Source organism: Montipora capricornis, chromosome 1, assembly GCF_036669925.1.
Source record: "Montipora capricornis isolate CH-2021 chromosome 1, ASM3666992v2, whole genome shotgun sequence".
NCBI lineage: Eukaryota > Metazoa > Cnidaria > Anthozoa > Scleractinia > Acroporidae > Montipora > Montipora capricornis.
In genome coordinates, this window is record NC_090883.1 from 51810302 (window position 1) to 51825301 (window position 15000).

The following is a 15000-nucleotide window of genomic DNA, read 5'->3' on the forward strand; positions in this document are numbered from 1 at the left end:
CCCAAGGCATTCCCTAAACTTCTCGAAGTTGGTCAAACACAGGAACTCATCAAGGGAAGCCTCTATCTCCACTAATTCCTTGAGTCAACCCTTTTCGAGTAAATTTATTTTTTTAGAAACAGGTTTTTTCCCCCGAAATATTTCCCTTGAGATAGCTCTGTTTTGATTGGCCTTTACAACGGTGTGTGTGCTGAATCTCCCAAGGGAGGCGTTCTATAAATACATCTACTCGGGAAAGGTAGACCCCGAGGCCAAGTATGGAATTCGGAGATAAATTCAGATCGATTACTTTTGCAAAAATCCATTACAAGGAACTCCGAAAAGTCACTCTGTCGCTTTTAGTTTAAGAAAAATCCCGTTGGGAGCCCCTGTAAACCACCTTTGCTTAGGCGCACTATTTTGATAGCCATTCTTAGCATATGACATCCGAAGAGAACACACCTGCAACTGCCTCTGAATCTCTTCACTGATTCCAGGCATGTAGGGATGGATGAGAACCGATAGCAACCAGGACAGGTTTGCAGCCACACCTATCACCGAGCCAGCACGTAGTCTGGGCAAATAACAATGCACAGTTTACAACACATGTTAACACTCCCTGAAAATTTTCGATAGTTGTTGTTGTTGTTGTTAGACAGTTTCGACAAATTTTCACCACTGAGCCAGCACGTAGTCTGGGCAATGCACAGTTCACAACGTATATCATGGGTTCACACTTGAAAAATAATTTAGTCCGGGCTTATGCAGTCTTGGCATGAAACCACATTTTGGTTGCCATACACAATCGAGACTCACGGTCCTTACAATACAATACGTATACTTAACTGACCACTCCCCATACATAGCGGCTTTTCAGGGCCTGTGAAACACAGCCAATGAGACAACAGAACCGAACAACAACAACAACAACTGTTCAGAATCCCAACTGGCCGGAGGCAAACTAATAGTTGGGTAGTTACTAATGCAGCCGAGAAGTTGAGCCAGGCAGGGACTACCAGGAACAAATTCAACGAGTGATCAAAACGGGTCTTGAACCCGTGAACTCCGGATCTCAAGCCTTGCGGCAAGCGTTCTTACTACTGGGCTGCAGTGAGTCTACGAATAGAGGCCTGGGATACTTAGCATCGCGTCTACGACAAAAGGTAAACATCAGGCTGAAATATGCGTCTTGTCAAAACTAGAAACTTGTTTGAGTTTAGAGAGAGACAAGTAAGTGTAAAAAATGTTTTTAATGCTGTTACTGTGTATGAAAAACAGCAGCCTGCGGTTACAGGTAATAGACCAAATCGACTGACTCAATGTTGGCACCAATTCAAATCTTCCGGGGTTAAGGTTCATTGTGTATTGTGTTTGCATTATAATGTAGCATTCACATTTAAATGATATGGAAATACCTGGAACAAAAACGTTCTAAAGGGCTCGAATTGGGTACAACATTGAGTTAACCGATTTGGTCTATTCAGTGGGGAAAAAACGTAAAAAACGAAGCATTCTGATTGGACAATGATCAAAGAAAGTCTTAAATTGGCCAGTCAACCGTGAGCCCCGGATGGCGCAAGTTTTGCTTGATTGCGTGATACGCGTGCTTTTCTTCTGATTAATTTCGATAATCTCATCTCGAATTTTTTTGTCCATGTATATTATAAATAAGTAATCACATGATTTTTCTCGCGCAATTTGGAATAAATAAGCACTCGTTATTTTTCTTCAAATTGCACTCAATCTACAGCTTGTGCAATTTCGTTCGTCTTTGAAACGATTTAATCGTACTTATTTGTTCCGAATGGCACTCGAAATCATGTGATTACCTATTCCAAGAGCCTATATAACCTTAACAAATTTCTCCGCTTCAACAATTCTATCAAATATATTGTGTTCATAAAACTTCATTCCCTGAAAATTCAACTTTCTACATTGCTTGATCCACGACCGAGCGAAGAAGGGAATAGGTCACTTCAAAAATACCATAATACTCTTTGTCTGCCCAAGAGTAAATAGCAACAATGCTTGTGCAAAATTTGGAGGGCAAGCAAAGAGTATTATGGTATTTTTGAAAGTGGCCTATGAGAGTTTCACACTAGACTGACGTCAGAAAGTACTTTGCTTCGCTGTTTTCCAATGCTATTCAAATGCAAATTAGTTTGTGAGATCAGCCGGTATTGGACCCTTTCCCACAACCTCGTTCCCAGGGTCCTCTCTCTTCCTCCCTTGAGAAAGTACCCTGGTTGCGGTTAGTCACGTGCTGGTCATGTGCCTTTCCCATCCCATGTTCGGTCTTGGGATCAAATTATAGCAGGGTTTTGCAAGGGTTTTTTGGTATCCTCTAAAGGCCGGGACACACTAGGCGACAAGTCGCAGCGACATGTCTCTGCGACAAATTCCTCCACGTGTACTACTTTCAAAACAAGTCGCTGCGACACGACGCCTGTTCGGTGCACACCCAGTGATCTCGTATGAGGGGGAATATGAACTAGTTTTCTAATTCAATATGGCTGACCATATGACGCTCTCTCATTGGTTCATTTATATTTTGTCGCAGCGACTTTTTGCCGGAAGTGTACACACGATGCGACAACGCTGCTTTCGCTAATTTTGTCGCTGCGATAAGTCGTACGAATTCAAACTGGTTTGAATTCGTGCGACTGATCGCAGCAACAAAATTCTGCAGCAGCGACAATGATTACCATGAAATTAACCGTGTCACACAAGGCGATTTGTTGCGGCGACTTGTCCCCGCGACGTGTCGCAGCGACTTATCGCCTAGTGTGTCTCGGCCTTAAGAGCAACTTCGAAAAAGAACCCAACTGGTTTAGGAGGAGTGCAGAGAATAATATAGAGTGCCATAAAAACTTTAATGCTGTGAACTACCACATGTTTTGACGAGATAAAAATGGCTAGAAATATGGATCGCAAGAGTTCAAATCACACAAGGTATACGTGGTTAGAGAAACCGGGCTGATGGCTGTCAAATTACCATAATGGATGAGAAAAACGCAGGTCGCGAAATTCGGGCCAGCCGTCGCTGCAATAGGCACACATTAGGGAGCTTAAGCACACGCGTTTTTGAGACAGGGACGGCAACCGGAAGTGAGCTGTTTTTTCGTTTAACTTGTCTTCACACAACCACATTTACCTTGCTAAGTATCTTTTCTCTATTAGAGATGATTAGTATAAAAATCTGGGAGACACCACCGCCCTGGCACGCAAAATGTTCTCTTCCGGTTGCCGGTTGCCGGTTGCCGTCCGCGTCTCAAAAACGCGCGTGCGTAAGCTCCCTATTAAGGGAGCGTTCGATTGACCGTATTCCGGAATAGAAATACATGGAAAAGAAGTTTGAAATTTTTCGTGTTTACGGAGCTTCACATTAAAATTGTCAAACACCTGCTAAAATGATATTTTAAACAAATCTTTATTATCCTTCTTGCTTCAAAGCGCCAAACATACCGATTTAAATCATCACTCCAAGTATTCTTATTCCGGAATAGGGTCAATCGAACGCACCCTAAATTATTCAGCATCGATGTTTATGCAAAAAGAAGAAACAGAATTCAGCCCAATCGACGGAGCTAGCAGGAAGAGGCGTTTACAGACACACAATGTTACCAGAGCACACATGCAGTCCCCAGGTAGTAAAGTATTAATTTGGACACAGCAGTGCTTTTACTTCCCTTTAGTTTTTCCAGGGCAAATCCGATGGAGCAGTACTTCTTAATGAACTCTTTCTTTCCTGACATATACGCTGAAGCATTTGAAGTACTCATCATGAAGGAATCTATACCCAGCTTAAATATAACTACGCGGTTGCAGTCATACCTGTCTGAATCGCTTCCCTTGACTAGTACCCAGGGTCGGCTAGACTGAACGTATTGGTTACCAAGCTTGGACATGGTTAGAACATCTTTCAGTCCCTCGCGCATCCTGTGGTGAAACAACACAGGGCTTTGTTACACTTTCAAGTCTCCTCCCAAGCCTTGTTGTTTATAAAACTCCCTGGGGCATTGATGAGCGGACACACTATTTGCAAAGAGTAGAGCAAAAAGTTCACTACGTGGTGACGCCAATTCTCTCGAGCAAAATGTGGCCACCTGAAAAGAGATGTCTCCAAAAGCCTTATGGTGCACGAGGCTACGTAGGCTAAAACAGCCTCATGTCGGAGGGGAGTTTGCAAATGTAGATGAAGGCATTCGACAATTGCTGGATGCTAAGGCAGCAAAAAGGGCCAACGACTGTTGAAATGTAGAAGCTAAAAGGAACCCAAACGAAGACTTCAGAGAAAGCATAAGTCTTCATAGAAAGGGGATAGTTGACTAATATTGATCCCGAGATGACACTTTGCATGTGTGCTTTTGCTGCTGCTAAACACGGTTCAAAACAAAGGATCGTTGCAAGTGATGCAAGTCACATGATTACGCGAAAAAGTACTTCTGTAGCGGTATGGCAACGCTGTCAAATGCTCACCAGCAAAAGCTTCGGCCCAGAGAAGTCTTTCAGGATGCACACAATAGTTGTACGGTGATCTGTGAGGCCCATTTAGGAGTATTAAACACACTCACCTCATGCGTTCATTATTATCGATGTAGGACTTCAGTTCTTTGTTGATGAGTGCAATGAAATTCTTGTCCTCATCGCTCAAGTCCATGGTTGGTACAACACCATCAAAGTTGTTGTGCAAGAACATGAGCGCTCTGAAAGACAATTGACTTTGCAGTTATAAGAACGTAAACGAGCACAGACGCAAGTCCATCCCCCCGCATTAATATCAGCACAAGAATAAGCGTAAGAAATGAGCTTATCGTTACAGTGCGTTAGCTTATGTCACTCTTTCAGCGATAAAAAAAGACCAACAAAAGCAAGAACATGGGTATGAAACGTATTAGCGAACGTCCTCCTTTCATATGTGATGGGGAACTACTATCGACCACTACGTCACCAAATATTTCTACCACTCAGCTTTATAAAATAATTAGGATAGTACGCGCTCTGTAATTGGTCACTAGCTGTGTTTAGATGAGAGTATGGAAGCACGGCTGTGACATTACACGAATTTTGATTGGTTATATGCCATCAGACGCACGTTTTGATGGGCTGGTAGGAAATACGAGCGTGTATCAAGAAAATCTGTGTCAATCAAGAATTTTCCTTCATTTGTTTCCTTAATTTGTCGAATTATCTTTGACAAATATTTATAAAAGCAATAAAAGCAAGAGAGGACTCGGGGAAGTTGGGAGAATTCGAGATAGTTATGCAAACCCGAGACGCAGTCGTGGATCCTGCTCGTGTTTAGATGAGGCTATGGAAACACGGAAACCGTCCTCTATTGCTTAAATAGCAGACTGAGATCCGAGGTTCACCGAGTCGTCTTGAAAATTGCATCTGTTCATTCGGTTGTCGGGGTTAACATTTAACATCTCCTTTACTAAAAGTGCAAGAAACTGACAGTGTGTCTTCGCTTTCCCTCTGTTTTTTATTTTTATTTTTACCTTCAACCTTTTCTCTCCGTTTTTCCTATGTTTTATAGTACGTCAGGGTTAAGGCAAAGGTAATGGTAGACTTACTTATTTTACGAGGGTAACACGCGCCATTGAACCAGAGTTACTGCCTAGTGGTAATCTCAGATTATCAGAGCCAGTTTCAATCGAGTGTCGTAAAACCAAAACCAAAGTAATTACTTTGGCCAATCAAAAAGGATGGAGACAATGCAGTAAACCAATCAAAACTCAAAGTAATTACACGTAGCCGACACAAAGCGCGGGAAAATGTGCACGCGTGAGTCTGGATTGGTTTTGGTTTCACTTCTAATTGGTTGAAAAAATGGCGCGAAAACTTTGAACCAATCACTGAGTGAAGTAATTTGCTAATTACTTTCGACACTCAATTGAAAACCGCTCTAAACTGCGTTCGACAACCGCTTTGGAAGGAAAGCAGAAGGGTAGGGAAAGAAACAATTTTTTGTTCATACTTACTTATTTTTCTAAAAGGTCTTTACAATTGGTTTTTGTAGTTAATCCTAGGGTTCACAAAATGGTTTAAAAACAAAGTCGATCCTAATATATAAGGTCATGTCCGATAAGCGTAGTTTACAATTCAATAGGTGTCAAGTCCAATCCAACGTTCCAAGAAGGTAAACTTAGCACAGCGTGCGTTGAAGACAAAAACTCGTGGATTAAATGATGTTTAATTAAAGCAATAATATTGCCCTGGCCGGTCCCGTCTAGTTGCCAAAAGTTCCAAATGCAAGTTTTTCAAGCACAAACGTGCGGGTCAAGCCGAAACACCGGCAATCGCGTGTCTTCTGTTCGATTCTAGTGTAAACAAAAAGTTTCGTTTGGGTTGAAGGCAAAAACTCGCCGACTACATGATGCTGACAGTGAATACCTTGTCGAGTAAGAGTTGTGAAAGCGCAAAAGCGAAAAACTTGCACAGTCAAATCTCACTGCGAACAAAACCGCAAATTCCACAGGATCGAAAAACTTACACAATCACATCTCCTTGCGAACACAGGAGCAACTTCCACACAATTGAAATACTTGCACAGTCAAATCTCACTACGAACACAGCAGCAACTTTTACTTGATGAGCAACGTCGAAAATCACATGGCATGCGTTAGTCACAATGCCACAACGGTCGCATGAGGTCGAGGCATTTTTTACATAGCCAGTCCTACGAAAAAGCGCTCAACGCAAGAGGGAATCAAGCACGAGCCCGCCATCAACCGCAAGAGTAGTGCGCGTTTCCCCTTCGTCGAAATGCAATAAAGTTGTGGCCTCCGGTGTGCACCTTTAACCCGCCTTCCTCCGTCAATGCTCCATTTTACGAGTTTTAAAAGCTGCAGCGACACGGATCAGAGGAAAGTCGAAACAGACGTCGATGGCATGAGACGGGGATCGAACTGGCGATCATAAGGCCGCGCACAAACCGACTGAGCTACGCCGGCCTGTCTCCGCGGTTCTTACAAAGAGCCATGATCCGATGACTTCAGTGGTTAAGGATAAAATGAACTAATCTGTCGCTCACCTATTGATAAAGTTTCCAAAGTTGTTCAGCAATTCAGAGTTATTCTTCAGAACAAAATCAGACCAGCTGAATGCGCTATCCTAGTGTGTTGAGACAAATGCTGTATTAGAGTTTCACGCATTTCTAAATGCAATATTACCTAAAATAATAACCAAGCACTCCACCAAAGGGATACTTTATTTTCAAACTTCTGAATTTCACAGCTTGGACGATCTACGAAAATGAGGGAAGTGGTTCTCGCACTTACCGGGACAAAGTTTAAGCAAGAGCCCATTTCCGAGTTGCTGCATGCCTCAGTTTCAAAGCGAGTCCTGGTGTACAACCATTCAAATGGAAATGAGTAGCCTATTCTTATTCAAATCAAACTTATTTCCCTTTCAATAGTTGAGCACCAAGACTCACTTCGAAACCGAGACAAACAGCAACTCGGAAATGACCCATTGTTAGGTAGCCTGAACGGCATTCGATCGGCATCGCAGAGGTCAGGAGTTCGAATCCCGTTGAAGCACAACTGAATTTTTCAGGTGTCTATAAAGACACAATAATTGCTTACGTTAGTTTAGGGTCAATCTTTAGTTAATCACGAGATTAATACTCGAGAATGGTAATGTGGAATTCCTTTACTGATCAAACTACATCGCAAACAAGATGATTCTGAGCAAACACGACCTTTATCCACGCAATTTGCCATAAACTTAAAAAACGTCGGACCAATTTTTGTCAAGATTACCCAAATGCAATCCATTTCAATCTTGCCAAATTCTGTCCATCCATGCTTCTCTTTACTCTTGTTGTATTTCGTTTATGTTGTTCAACGGTTTTAAGTGGTTCTTGCAATGTTTCATTCTACTTTTTGGGCATTTTGGGTGTCGTGAAATTAAATCATTTTGCGTGATATAGCCCCTTTAAATTTGCCCAGCTAAGTGTGAGTGAGGATCACTTCTCAAAAATTCGTCTATAACAAGTAAATATAGTTTACGTCATAGAAAGTGCGGCGTACGGGGTTTTATTCAGGAGTTTGTGTCAAAAACCCGAACGAGCGAGGAACGAGCGAGTGAGGGTTTTTGACACAAACAACTCGTGAATAAAACCCCGTACAAAGCACTTTCTATGTCGTGAACTGTTTATTACACATAAGACGAGAATTTTCATTAAAATAGTTTTCTGAACGCAAATTAGAAACAAAAACTCACTAACAATAGAACCAAATGCAAATTTAATTTAATTCAATAATAAAGTACGATTTGCACGAGATGCACGAGATGCCCGAGTGATTGGCATGGAAACGCCTTTACGCTATCGTTGATTGGTTATACTTCCACAAGTGAAATAGCTGTACGCCATTCTGATTGGCTGTATAAGCCTTTTCCACATGTGAAAATAAAGCGTATAGATTTGTACAATGAGCTTTATGGAATAAAATTCTCATGTTATGTGTAATAAACATATTTATTGCACTATCCACATAAAAAAAAGCAGTAATCATTTTATTACAAATGCAGCATTTTAAGAGCGACCCAAAAGCAGGACAAGAAGAAATTTAAGACAATTTAGGCCAAGAGTTACCTGGTTTTCAGGTCTCATGTACAACAGGTAGAATCTCCAAATGTCTGCAGGGATACCAGTGTCGGCAGCGTCGTTGCCAAAAACACCCACCCCACGACTTTTAGAAAATTTGTCATCCTCATAGTTAAGATATTCTGCAAAACCAAGAAAAAAAAAACACAACAAATTTGAAGCTAAGGTCACTAACTTCACAGAAATTCAAAAAAAAAGAGATGGAGCAGGCTCACTGCCGGCCCTATATTTGGCAAGCAAGCAGTCGATCGATCAATCAATCTTTATTTAAGCACGAAATCGTCAAGATTATCATCACGATCTTTACGATAAAAGTGGTTCTCCGAGAGTCGTTACCTAAATTGCGTCATTGAATATTAATTACATCATGTACTTGTACCTAAAACATAATTACCTATCTATCTTAAAAAGAATAATTTAATTCTGAATTCCGAAAGAAAGAAAGAAAGAAAGAAAGAAAGAAAATAACTTTATTTAGCCAGGGTAGCCCATTCAGCTACGAGGCTGGTATTCATAGGGGTCCTGGGAAATAAAGGGATTGACAATTTAAAATGGTCGAAGATTGCATTTGTTGTGTTAATAAAGATTTTCTTCAGGTAAGGTGGGCATAGAACAGACAGAAAAGGAAACCAGTCGAAAAAAATAGGACAAAATTAACCGTGAATGCAATTGCTGATATAAAGAAACCATACACCCGTAAAGAGTGCATGTTCGCCTCTTGAAACCGTGTTCTTAAAGGTTGTGAAGTGAGCGGGCAAGATAAAAATCTTCAAATCTTACATTCGACTCTACAGTAACAAGATTTTGGAATGAATAGCTGTAGACTTGACTTAGCATTTTCTTGAAGAAAAATTTCTATGTTATCCTCAATAATCATCACTGGTTCTTCTACTCTGATTGCTCTGAGCAAATTCTGAATCAACGACACCCTGTAAATTATTCTTTTATCTTTGTGTCAATGAGACCTTGCTTGCATGGGCAAACGTTTGCTTTAAAACTGGACTGGTTGGTCTAATAAGCTCAAAGGCAATTAGAGAAGGATTAGAAAAGGATTGTGTCAATTAGACCTTGCTTGCATGGGCAAACGTTTGCTTTAAAATTGGGCTGGTTGGTCTAATAAGCTCAAAGGCAAACAAATAGTTTATTGCCTGCATTTATGACTAGGGTGTATTCTCGGTTTTCACATGACGTCACATTTTGGCATTCCGACCCAATCCTCCGGGAATTGAACTGTATTATTATGATGCAAACAAGTTCTAAAAATGGAGAAAGTGTAGTCAGGAGATGTCATAAGTTCTAAGGAAAAAGGTTTGCCCCTGACTCTTAATCTTTTTCAACAAGAGTCCGTGGCAAACCTTTTTCCATAGAAATTATGCAAACATGTTCATTTGTTTTCGTTAAAAAAAAAAACATGGCTGTCGATCACGTGAGTGAAAAGCAACAATACCCTATCCTGGCCAATCACAGACTTTAGAATACAGGTTGCACCGGTTTGCAGCTACCTGTTGCACTGATAGAGTTAAGTAGACTATAGTTATCATCTGCGCCAATCAGAGTACAAGGAAACACGACGGTGTGAAATGGAACGTTATCCTTTGCCATGAACTGGTGAAGGGTGACCTAGAAAAAAATACGGATCAAACTGTTACGAAGCTGCAAATAAAGTGTATCAAAAATTAAACCTGTTAAATTGGGGATCATTCCAGTGGTGAAAGCATTTGGCTCCCCTCATGCGTCCCGAGTTTGATTCTCGGAATCAGTGTCATAGGTCGTTTGAGTTTGCGAGTTCTCTACTATGCTCCAAGAGGTTTTCATTCTGGTAATCTGCTTCTTTTGATTTACAATCTCCCTAATTAGTAGAGCACTGCTACTACTACTTGCTGCTGCTACTGCTGCTACTACTACTGCTGTCAATGCTGCTGCTACTACTGCTACTACTTGCTGCTGCTGCGGCTACTACTACTACTACTACTACTACTACTACTACTACTACTACTACTACTACTACTACTACTACTACTACTACTACTACTACTACTACTAGGGGTAATCGAAGCTTAGGCGAGTGCGTTCGATGTTTGTAGGACGGTACAGGTTTGGTACAGGTAGCAACTGAGGGGGGAGGGTGGATGGTTTGTGCGATAGGGAAATGTTATTACGGTGGAACCCCGATACAACGATCCTCGATATAACGATATTCCCGGTAAAAAGATAAACATGGTATGTCCCGGCAAAAGTTACAGTAAAATGTATGGGACAGAACCCCGATATAACGATCTTCAATATAACGATATTCCCGATATAACGCTGAGTTCTTAGCGTACCGAGCGTAAAATCTTCCCCGATATAACGATATTACAGCATCAGTACACAGGTACAACTTCAAATGTTTAAGTTTTGTTTTGTTTTGTTTCCCTTTTACGATTCATACCACAGACTTTGTTGTGTAACCTTGATAACGTCTAATGCTTTGCAAATTGTGAGTCATTTGATACTCATTACAAGTTTAATTAAACAATATGTACAGTAGCAAAAAAGCACATGTTAATTTTACCCCGATATAAAGATATTTTCGGTTATTTTAAGGCAATATCGTTATATCGGGAGTCTCGTTATAACGATACCTCGATATAACGATCTAATTCCACTGTTCTGCATCTATGAACGTGACAACTGACTTGGTAGACGTAATCATTAACTATTTATTTGGAATTCTACAAGTAGACAACTACTGAAAATTACTCTAAAATGAAACTATTACTTGCAAGTCTTTTCAGCTTGTGGTATTAAAGACCTAAGATTACTTTTCTGTGCTGAACGCTTGGACAAAATAAATTCAGTTTGTTGATTTCAATGCCGTAAATATCACAAGTCATGATGAAATGGCGCCGACGAGCGTCATATCTCGGTAGATTTAGTTTGTGGCACAACGGCCGCCAAGCTTCACAACTCGGTTGATTTACTTTGAGGCACAACGGCCACCGAGCTACACAACTCGGTAGATTTACTTTGTGGCACAACGACCGCCAAGCTACACAACTCGGTTGATTTACTTTGTGGCAGAACGGCCGCCGAGCTACACAACTCGGTAGATTCACTTTGTGGCACAACGGCCGCCGAGCAAAACAAACCGATTTGATGCAAGCGCGAGGAGTCGCACACATTTTCCAAGGACAGTGACGAACCATGCTTAATCCAAAGTAAAATTTTACCGACTTCAGTTGACAGACCTTCAGCAATCTTTCAGCTCTTTTCAACGATGAACGATGGACGATTATCACACCTCACCAAAAGCTAGAATAATGAACGCCGACGACGCACAAATCACTACGTGCGATAGTTCGTCAAAGTGAGGCAAAACGTAACCAAGCGCCTCAAAGCGAGGCAAAAGTGTGTCGACGACGAAAATGCAATCTCGAAAAAACTTCCCTTACAACACAAATTAGGGGTTGCGTTCTCGTACCTCGAACGCAACTACTACTACTACTTGCTGCTGCTACTACTACTGCTGTTACTGCTGCTGCTGCTACTACTACTACTACTTGCTACTGCTAGTACGACTACTTGCTACTGCTAATACGACTACTTGCTGCTGCTGCTGCTCTTACCACTACTACTCAGGGCTTGAAATTAACTATTTTGTTCAGGTGCCAGCTGGCGACTAATGGAAAAAATTTGGTTGCCAGATCATAAATTTTGGTCGCCAAGTTATTTGATATATGACTTACGTGAGAACAGGATTTTAAATGTTACTTTACAATTGCAAGGCAAGTCAAAATCATTAAATACTGGGCACGAGAAAGACCTCTAAAGCCACTGCTGTTTTCGGCTTTGTCTTTTAATAGTTTGGTGGTGGACGTGTACTTTAAGGTTATTTGAAATGGAGCGAAGCACAGTCCGTGTTTTCCATAGCAAGGCAAACATGGGTCCTTTATCCTTACGTTTCACCTTTTCAAACTGTAGTTCTTAATTCTCCTACAGCTTGCGTGGCAAGCAACTTACCTTTATCGCGAGTAAACGCAATACTACAATTATTGCAACCACAATGCTCGTACCAGTCTCCGACCGGGATGAAAAAAAAAAGGAGCTGCACGTGTAGGGTTTCGGTAGCCTCTAGAATCAGAGGAAATTGGTTTCTTAACGTACTTGTCTACCGATATTTATCTCCATTTATTCAATAAATTACCTTGTGCAGTCAATTTTGCAGGTGTTCGCTTTCTAACAGAGGGGACAAGTTCTCCAACCCACTTCACGTTAAGGGGACAGGTTGATTTTTGAAGGTTCCATACAAGTTTCAAACTCATTATGCGATATCCAGGTTCATTATCAATATATTATCAATATCAAGCTAGTTCTGAGGAGGTCCTTCAGTAATTTGGCTAAATCTACGTTTTCAGCATTCACAACTGACGATGGATTTAAATTTTCAATTAACCTTCTCGCTGAATCTTCATCTTCCGGGCGCAAAAATTCACGTAACTAACCGACAGTCTAACTAACCGACAAGAAGCATACGGTGTTTAAGTACGTCCACGATCCCATGATGCCGCTGAAACAATATGGCGCCTAGAAAACGCGGTAACCGAAGTATCGAAGATCATTTTGTCTTATTAATTAAAAATGTGAGAAACCGATTTTCTTGTAGTTTTTGTAGATTATTTTAGTAGGGAAAGAAAGGTGAGTCGTGTTCTAGCTACCAGTTCTGAACGATTTCATCATATAACGATTCAAATACAAAAGTTGTTTACTGTTTATCCTGGGTTACCAGAGAAAACGTGATTCGCCAGCTGGCGACCAGTTCTGAAAATCTAGTCGCCAGCACTCAGTTTTTGGTCGCATTGGCGACCAGTGAGTCGTAATTTCAAGCCCTGCTACTACTACTACTTGCTGCTCAAATTGTAAGCTACTACTACTTGCTCCTGCTACTACTACTACTACTACTACTACTACTACTACTACTACTACTACTACTACTACTACTACTACTACTACTACTACTACTACTACTACTGCTACTTGCTGCTGCTGCTACTACTACTGCTGTTACTGCTGCTGCTGCTGCTGCTGCTGCTGCTGCTGCTGCTACTACTACTACTACTACTACTACTACTACTACTACTACTTGCTGCTGCTGCTGCTGCTGCTACTGCTACTACTTGCTGCTGCTGCTGCTACTGCTGCTGCTGCTTCTGCTACTACCTACTACTACTACTACTACTACTACTACTACTACTACTACTACTACTACTACTACTACTACTACTACTACTACTACCACCACCACCACCACCAATACTAATACTACTTCTGGCACTAGCACTGTCATTGTCATTATCAGCCTCGTTACTGACGGTGGTAGCTTTGTTGTTTTAAAGCGTAGAAAAAAATTTCCCTGGCGAAAAGTCAACACTGAAAACGTAGGTCAATAAAGCCAAGCCAAAGTCCTCTGCTAGTTTGTGAGAATCAGGAGCCAATAACCAGGAGGGAGCCTCCAACTCCAAATACTAGGTCTATGTAACAACATTTTCACAGATCAAGCTATTTCTAGACAAGATCCTAAATAAGATTTGGCTTGCACAAGTGACCACTCTCAATCTCATGGGTAATAATTTATCATGCAAGACTTTTGATTAGCTGGAAAGGTCTGGTTTCGAGGGAAAATCAATCTAAAAATTACTTGGTCTTTAAAAACGACCTTCCACAAATGCAATGAAATTGTATGCTCCTGGTCATGGGCTCCTGGTGAGAATGTAATCAAATCAAACGTTGGGTTTTGCTGAGAAGAGAAACCAGAGAACCGAAAAGCAAACCTCGAATCGAATTCGGGACAAAATGGGGGTCACCTCCACCGACTGATCATCATCATCATCATATTTTTATTTACCCTCGGAGTTTTTAAAGTAGCTGGGTGTACAGTAACTAATGTCTCCGAGGATTGACCATCCCAACCATGATACACTACAGAGGACAGACCACAACACCGGGAACTACATGCCCTTCTCTTTGCGACAAGTGTGTGGGTTCTTTTACGTCCCACAGGGTTATGAGAATTGAAGGGTTCTGAGACGGGGCCTACGGTTTACATGTAGCGTCCTTATCCGAGAAGACTAGAGAGTCTAACCATTTGCGGATGTAATTACAAAGGCAGCACTTTCTCCTCGGTTATTTAAAGACCCTGAGTGGTCCGGCCGGAGTCGATCTCGCGGCCTCCAGCATGGCAGTCCGGTGCAATGAGCCACCGGTGCGCGTGTGATGGCTCTTGGTTTATTTTTCAAGACAATTACCTGCTGAGGGTTCTTCCACCATTTCTCCCACTCTTTCGTGTAGTTTGCAGTAATTGAAAGGTATCTAAACCACCAGAAAAAAAAATAGAAAAGATCAGTTTCATATTAGCTGCAGTTTGTCAA

General features: G+C 41.4%; 1 protein-coding gene across 1 annotated transcript in view; it reads right to left on the reverse strand.

Moving 5' to 3' along the window:
• The window catches only part of LOC138047913 (methionine--tRNA ligase, cytoplasmic-like), a 50119-nt gene that overhangs the window by 7044 nt on the left and 28075 nt on the right, over positions 1-15000 (reverse strand). The window contains exons 20-26 of the mRNA XM_068894570.1: positions 14878-14941; positions 10096-10213; positions 8582-8715; positions 7016-7095; positions 4554-4685; positions 3814-3918; positions 442-553 (exon numbers count right to left, since the gene is read on the reverse strand). Of these exons, the coding sequence (XP_068750671.1) occupies positions 442-553; positions 3814-3918; positions 4554-4685; positions 7016-7095; positions 8582-8715; positions 10096-10213; positions 14878-14941 (745 nt within the window). The remainder of the gene's footprint in view (positions 1-441; positions 554-3813; positions 3919-4553; positions 4686-7015; positions 7096-8581; positions 8716-10095; positions 10214-14877; positions 14942-15000) is intronic.